General features: G+C 46.7%; 1 protein-coding gene across 1 annotated transcript in view; it reads right to left on the bottom strand.

Moving 5' to 3' along the window:
- Positions 1-1,946: 1,946 nt before the first annotated feature.
- Positions 1,947-8,138, bottom strand: part of LOC112069787 (IQ motif and SEC7 domain-containing protein 1-like) — a 57,319-nt gene continuing 51,127 nt past the window's right edge. Inside the window, 4 exon segments of the mRNA XM_070438695.1 lie at positions 1,947-2,084; positions 2,186-3,325; positions 6,799-6,818; positions 6,821-6,847. Coding sequence (XP_070294796.1) covers positions 1,947-2,084; positions 2,186-3,325; positions 6,799-6,818; positions 6,821-6,847 — 1,325 coding nt within the window.

Raw genomic sequence — 8,138 nt, forward strand, 5'->3', positions numbered from 1 at the left:
AACAAGGGTTAAGGCATTAGCGCGTTAGCTAAAAAGGGTTAAAGTTAGGGTTAGCTAAAAGGGTTAAAGGGTTAAGGGTTTTAGGGTTAGCTAAAACATTGGGTTAAAGGTTAGGGTTAGCTAAAAGGGTTAAGGTTAGGGTTAGCTAAAAGGGTTAAGTGTTAGGGTTAGCTAAAAGGGTTAAGGTTAGGGTTAGCTAAAAGGGTTAAGGTTAGGGTTATGGGTTAGCTAAAAAGGGTTAAAGGTTAGGGTTAGCTAAAAGGGTTAAGGTTAGGGTTAGCTAAAAGGTTAAGGTTAGGGTTTAGGGTTAGCTAAAAGGTTAAGGTTAGGGTTAGCTAACAAGGGTTAAGGTTGGGTTAGCTAAAAGGGTTAAGGTTAGGGTTAGCTAAAGGGTTAAGGTTAGGGTTAGGCTAAAAGGGTTAAGGTTAGGGTTAGCTAACAAGGGTTAAGGTTAAGGGTTAGCAAAGGGTTAAGGTTAGTTAGCTAAAAGGGTAAGGTTAGGGTTAGCTAAAAGGGTTAAGGTTAGGGTTAGCTAAAAGGGTTAAGGTTAGGGTTAGCTAAAGGGTTAAGGTTAGGGTTAGCTAAAAGGGTTAAGGTTAGGGTTAGCTAAAAGGTTAAGGTTAGGGTTAGCTAAAATGGTTAAGGTTAGGGTTAGCTAAAAGGGTTAAGGTTAGGGTTAGCTAACATCCCAAGTAGTTGAAAAGTAGCTAATTTGCTAAAATAGTGAAGTTGTCCGTGATAAGATCCGAAACGCGCAACCTTGGTGTTGCTTACACGGTTGCGTTATGGATACGCCCACCCATACCACCTGACCAATTACCTGGGTTAGGGTTAGGTTATAGATACGCCCCACCCATCCACCTGACCAATTACCCTGGGTTAGGGTTAGGTTATAGATACGCCCACCCATCCACCTGACCAATTACCCTGGGTTAGGGTTAGGGTTAGGTTATGGATACGCCCACCCATCCACCTGGGTTAGGGTTAGGGTTAGGTTATAGATACGCTCACCCATCCACCTGGGTTAGGGTTAGGGTTAGGTTATAGATACGCCCACCCATCCACCTGACCAATTARCCTCATTTAGTTTTTGTCTTATGCAACCTTCTGTCTTATGTAACCATACCAAACATAACATATCATACTCATTTTGAGTGTCCCGGATATACGCTTACTTTTGTACGTCTAGTCTATGTAACCAGACTGAAAGTACCCATGTCTGTTTTATTACACAACAACAACAACAACAACATCAACAACATGGAGATTTTAAGATGTAAGAAGGCAGACACTGGCCATGTCACTTCCTGATTCACCAATCCACTTCCAGTCCACTTCCTGGTTCACCAGGTTAGGCACCCTTTGTCATCATATTCTCCTCCTCTGGCAACATGAGGTCATTGATGATGAGGTCATGCAGAACATGGGCCCCCCACAGAGACACAGAAGAATCACATCCTCMGTAATGTATGTGAATATCTTCATGCAGATCGGTCGGTGGAGTTTCTGTGTGTCGGTGTCTTCCTCCCTCTTCTAATAGTCATCCTCTCTCTCTCTCTTCAGTGTGTCAGTGTAGAAGACATGAGGCTCATGGTCTCGTGATGATGTAGCCCTGCCTGTGACTTCAGGCCAGTGACCAGTGTCAGCCCTCGACCCAAGAGGGGGTTAATTTCCTCTTGTGTATAAAAGTTAGGAAGTGTATATCACCTGCACCTGACATTCATGTCTTCCTCTCTACCTGAATGTGAATCTGTGAGGGAACCGGAGGTGGAAGTAACACAGCCTGAGCAAGTACCGCCTCCTCCTGCCTCTCCCAGAGCGCCGGCGGCCATATTGGATGACCTGGGCGTGGCCKCTCTTAAACCTGTAGTTGTCCTGGTCTGACGACCTCAGTCCGACGAGCGGTGTCCCCTGGTGTCTGGGAGGMTTGTTGCGTCTCCTGACACTCACACCACCGTGCTGATGCGGTTGATAGGCTTGGACTTGGAGCTGGTGGTGCTGCCCGTCCCCGTGCTGCTGTTGCCCCCGCCAGACCCCTGCTGCCCTCCCTGGTGCTGGCCTCCCTGGTGCTGGCCGGGCCTCTGCTGGAGGGGGTGGGTTAAGGGGAGATAGGGGTAAGTGGTGGTATTGGGGAAGGAAGGGGGGGTAAAGGGAGTGTGAAGGGGAGGTGGTATGGGAGGAGAGCGGGGGTATGAGGGTGTATTGGCCGTGGGCGGCGGCCTTGGGGTGTTGCCGGGGCGACGGGGGTCTGAGGCGGCGGTGCAGCGAAGATGAAGTGAGTCTGGTGCTTGGGGTGTTGAGCGGGATGGGGGCTGTGGGAAAGGCCGGGATGGGGGCTGAGGGACAGGCCGGGATGGGGGCTGTGGTTGTGGGTAAGAGCGGTACGATGAGGGGCGTGGGTGTGGGCGTGAGGGTGGGGTTGCGAGTGTGAGAGAGTAAGAGGGAGCTTGGCGCCTCCTCCTCCCCGACCGTGTGTGGAGTATGTGTGGTAGAGGGTAAGGGGTGCGGGCCCCGGGGAGCGAGGGGGGTGAGGTGAAAGGGGTGGAGTGGGGCAGCCTACCCCCATAGAAACCCCCATGTTGGTATAGCAACCCCCGTGACCCTGTACACACTGTACACCATGCTGCTGCAGCTGGGCCAGCTGAACCTGGGACAACTGTTGGAGCTGGGGGTGGGAGGGAGCGGGACCGGGGTCCGGCCTCTTGGGGACCCCTACCATGGGGCCCCTGTGGAGGATATGAGGCCCAGGGGCCCCATGGGCAGTGGAGGACGGCTGGCTGGGAGCGGGTCCTGTCTGGGCGTGGTAGCGGTGGTGGTGGTGGTAGGGCGGAGGAGGCTGCTGCCCTGCGGTATTGTTGTAGCAGTATTGGGCGTGCAGGGCCTGGATTTTGGAGGGCCCTCCTGCGTCGGAGTGGGTGAGGGAGGAGGGGGAGTGTGGGGGCGGGCCGCCGGTGGTGGGCGGGGGGACAGGTGCAGGGTAGTGTGGCAGCCCAGGTGGGAGGAGAGGGAGGAGAGGACCAGGGGGCTTGGTGTTGGAGCGCTTGCTCCCGAACAGGGAACCCAGGAAGGAGCCTCCACTGCCCCCTCCCCCTCCAGACCCGCTCCCCAGGGCTCCCGTCCCCCCTCGGTCTCCGCTGCTGGGACCCAGTGCCGTCGTCCCAGTAGCGGTGTGATGATTTAGCCCCGGCCCACCCCCCACCCCCGTTCCGGGGCTCAGGATGGGGCGGTGAGGCCGGTAGTCTTGGATGTCATAGCAGCCAGGGGGCATTACACCTCCAGCCATGTCTGGGTGTTGGTGAGGCCTGGGACTGCTAATGATGGAGCCCTGGAAAGAGAGGAGGGGAAGGAGGACGAGGAGAGAGGAAGAGGGAGGAGGAGAGAGGAAAGAGGAGACAGAGGGAGGAAGAGAGGAGAGAGGAGCCATATGGGAAGGGGGAGAGAGGAGAGGAGGGATGATACAGAGAAGAGGGAGGAGGGGAGAAGACAGAGGGGAAAAGGAGAGAAGAGAGGAGGAGACGCGAGGAGAGAGAGACAGAGGGAGGAGGGAGAAAGGAACAGAGGGGAGAGAGAGAGAGACAAGAGAGGAGGAGAGAGGGAGGAGGAGAGAGGAGACAGAGGGAGAAGAAGAGAGAGAGACGAGGGAGGAGAGAGAGAGGAACAGAGGGAGCAGCGAGAGAGAGAGATAGCGAGAAGTCAGAAAAGTACTGTTTGTATTCGTCATTATGTGGATAGATCACACACATACAGACACTGATGACAGCTGTTAAAAGAACAAAAATGCACATGCAATTATCAATAACATGTTCCATGCACAGCCTGTTAGGAAACATAAAAACAAGACAACTTTACATCAATGAGTTTACAGTGTGGGGAGAAGATAGTTCACTTGTAATTTACTACATTTGGCAGTAGCTGGTGTAGTTGAAAACAATTCAACATCAAGCAGGACTTAGCCATGTAGCGGTGTAGCTAACTAACTGGAACTACACACTACTGTTTTTACCATGAGCGTGTAGCTAACTACTGGAACTACACACTACTAGTTTGTACCACTGTAGCGGTGTAGATAACTACTGGAACTACACACTACTGTTTTACCATGTAGCGTAGTAGTAACTACTGACCTAAACACTACTGTTTTACCATGTAGCGTGAGCTAACTACTGAACTACACACTACTTTTTACCATGTAGCGGTGTAGCTAACTACGGACCTAAACATACTGTTTTACCATGAGCGGTGTAGCTAACTCCTTGAACTAAACACTACTGTTTTACCATGTAACGGTGTAGCTAAACTAGGGAACTACACACTACTGTGTTACCGTGTAGCGTGAAGCTAACTACTGGAACTACACACTACTGTTTTACCATGTAGCGGTGTAGCTAACTACTGGACCTAAACAATATGTTTTACCATGTAGCGGTGTAGCTAATTACTGGAACTACACACTACTTTTACCATGTAGCGGTGTAGCTAACTACTGGAACTACCACACTACTGTTTTACCATGTAGCGGTGTAGCTAACTACTGGACCTAAACACTATTGTTTTACCATGTAGCGGTTAGCTAATTACGGAACTACACACTACTATTTTACAATTATCGTGTAGCTAACTACTGGAACTACACACTACTGTTTTACCATGTAGGGGTGTAGCTAATTACTGGAACTACACACTACTATTTACCATGTAGCGGTGTAGTAACTACTGGAACTACAACACTACTGTTTTACCATGTGTAGCGTGTAGCTAACTACTGTAACTAAACACTACTGTTTTACAGCATGTAGCGGTGTTAGCTAACTACTGGACCTAAACCATTATTGTTTTTACCATGTAGCGGTGTAGCTAATTACTGGAACTACACCACTACTATTTTACCATGTAGGTGGTGAGCTAACTACTGGAACTAAAACAATACTGTTTTACCATGTAGCGGTGTAGGCTAACTCCTGGAACTAAAACACTACTTGTTTTACCATGTAGCGGTGTAGCTAACTCCTGGAACTAAACACAACTGTTTTACCATGTAGCCGTGTAGCATAACTCCTGGAACTAAACACTACTGGTTTACCATTGTAGCGGTTAGCTAACTACTGGAACTACACACTACTGTTTTACCATGTAGCGGTGTAGCTAACTCCTGGAAACTAAACACTACTGTTTACCATGTAGCGGTGTAGCTAACTGATGGAACTAAACACAACTGTTTTTACCATGTAGCGGTGTAGCTAACTCCTGGAACTAAACAACTACTTTTTACCATGTAGCGGTGTGTAGCTAACTCCTGGAACTAAACACTACTGTTTTACCATGTGATGCGGTGTAGCTAACTCCTGGACTAAACACTACTGTTTTACCATGTAGCTGGTTGTAGCTAACTCCTGGAACTAAACACTACTGTTTTACCATGTAGCGGTGTAGCTAACTCCTGGAACTAAACACTACTGTTTACCATGTAGCGGTGTAGCTAACACTGGAACTAAACACTACTGTTTTACCATGTAGCGGTGTAGCTAACTCCTGGAACTAAACACTACTGTTTTACCATGTAAGCGGTGTAGCTAACTCCTGAACTAAACACTACTGTTTTACCATGTAGCGGTGTAGCTAACTCCTGAACTAAACACTACTGTTTTACCTGTAGCGGTGTAGCTAACTCCTGGAACTAAACACTACTGTTTTACCATGTAGCGGTTTAGCTAACTACTGGAACTAAACACTACTGGTTTTACCATGTAGGCTGTGTAGCGTAACTACTGGAACTAAACACTACTGTTTTTACCATGTAGCGGTGTAGCTAAACTACTGGAACTAAACACTACTGTTTACCATGTAGCGGTGTAGTAACTCCTGGAACTAAACACTACTGTTTTACCATGTAGCGTGTAGCTAACTCCTGGAACTAAACACTTACTGTTTTACCATGTAGCGGTGTAAGCTAACTCCTGGAACTACACACTACTGTTTTACCATGTAAGCGTGTAGCTAACTCTGGAACTAACACCTACTGTTTTACCATGTAGCGGGTGTAGCTAACTCCTGGAACTAAACACTACTGTTTACCATGTAGCGTTGTGTAGCTAAACTCCTGAACTAAACACTATGTTTTTACCATGTAGCGGTGAACTAACTCCTGGAACTAAACACTACTGTCACCATGTAGCGGTGAGCTAACTCCTGAACTAAACACTACTGTTTTACCAGCTGTGAGCGGTTCTGTAGCTAACTCCTGGAAACTAAACACTATTGTTTTTGCCAAAAGTAAAAATAAACTATGGGGTGAAGTAGGCAAGAATTCCTTTCATTTTCTGCATTAGATCTGCCTTAATTCTCACTTGAAACATAGTTGTTGTGTTTAATAGGTCACATTTACACATGTTGTTAAAATCTGACTACCTGTTCTTGAATTTTGTGGTCTATAACATTTCAAATGTAGATATTAACTTTAGTTAAGTATATTCTTAAGGGAGGCTTTAGTTTAGCTCAACTTCTTCCACTGTGAAGTAATTGGTAGTAGCTTGGTACACTACATTTCCAGAGTAGCTTCCCAACACTGTGCGTTTATTGGAATTCTATTTTAGTGCAATCCTACCAGCAACTGGCAGACAATCACATGCATGTTAGGCCATTTCAATCCACAACGATATCAACCGCTAGTGAATAGTACCATGTCAGGGTATTGAGGAACATCCAGAAGCGTCATGCCATTTAATGAAGTAGACTGTAGTTTGGGGAAGGGGGTATGAGAGCCATCCGCCCGTCCCCCCTCCCCATCTATACCAGACTTACTTCCATTGTACTGTCCAGGAGCCGGCACTGTTTCGGCGGCCCCGCTTCCCTGCACCCAGCAAGGAATAACAAAGTCATATTTTACTGTATATTTTACTGTATCAGCAGCGGCCGTTGTTGTTTCTGTACCAGAGGGAACTATTTCTCTCTAAACATAGTACTCCTATTGGACAGTAGTGGAGACAAAGCACCACACATTAAACAGCTCCTTAGCGTTCTGGTTTCTCTCTCTCCTGTTTCTCTCTCTCTCTCTGTTTCTCTCTCTCTCTCTGTTTCTCTCTCTCTCTCTGTTTCTTCTCTCTCTCTCTTTCTCTTCACTCTCTGTTCTCTCCTCTCTGTGTTTCTCTCTCTTCTCTCTCTCTCTCTCTCTCTCTCTCTCTCTCTCTTTTCTCTCTCTCTCTCTCTCTCTTTCTCTCTCTCTGTTTCTCTCTCTCTCTCTCTCCTCTCTCTCTGTCTCTCTCTGTTCTCTCTGTTTCTCTCTCTTTTCCTCTCTCTCTCTCTCTCTCTCTCTCCTCTCTCTCTCTTCTCTCTCTCTCTCTCTCTCTCTCTCTCTCTCTCTCTCCCTCTCTCTTGTTCTCTCTCTCTTCTCTCTCTGTTTCTCTCTCTCTGTTTCTCTCTCTCTGTTTCTCTCTCTCTGGTTCTCTCTCTTTCTCTCTCTCTCTCTTTTCTCTCTCCGCCCTGATCACGATCTGTTCTATAATTAACCCTCACAGCACAGCAGGCCTTGGCTCTGCACTTGCTGAATGACTGTTTCAAACTGAAGAATCTGACAGAGGTTTGTCTCCAAAATATCTAAACATGTGACAAATTAGCTATTCAATATTGTACAGTGCCTTGCCAAAGTATTCACCCCCTCTTCGTTTTTCCTATTTTGTTGCGTTACAACCTGTAATTTAAATGAATTTTTATTTGCATTTCATGTAATGACACACACAAAATACAATGCAAAATAGTTCAAATTGGTGAAGTGAAATGAAAAATAAATAATAATAATAATAATAAATAGATAAAAATAACTATAAACAATAAAATAAAAATAAACGTAAAATGGAGAGCTGCTAACTTGTTCTTAACTGACTTGAATTTAAATAAAGGTTAAATAAAATTTAAAAACAACATATAGTGAAAGCCTTCCCAGAAGAGTGGAGGCTGTTATAGAAGCAAAGGGGGGACCAACTCCATATTAATCCTTCCCAGAAGAGTGGAGGCTGTTATAGAAGCAAAAGGGGGACCAACTCCATATTAATGCCCATAATTTTGAATGAGATGTTTGACAAATACAGTTGAAGTTGGAAGTTTACATACACTTAGCCAAATACATTAAACTCAGTTATCTCTCT

The sequence above is a fragment of the Salvelinus sp. IW2-2015 genome, unplaced genomic scaffold, assembly GCF_002910315.2.
Source record: "Salvelinus sp. IW2-2015 unplaced genomic scaffold, ASM291031v2 Un_scaffold1120, whole genome shotgun sequence".
Classification (NCBI taxonomy): Eukaryota; Metazoa; Chordata; class Actinopteri; order Salmoniformes; family Salmonidae; genus Salvelinus; species Salvelinus sp. IW2-2015.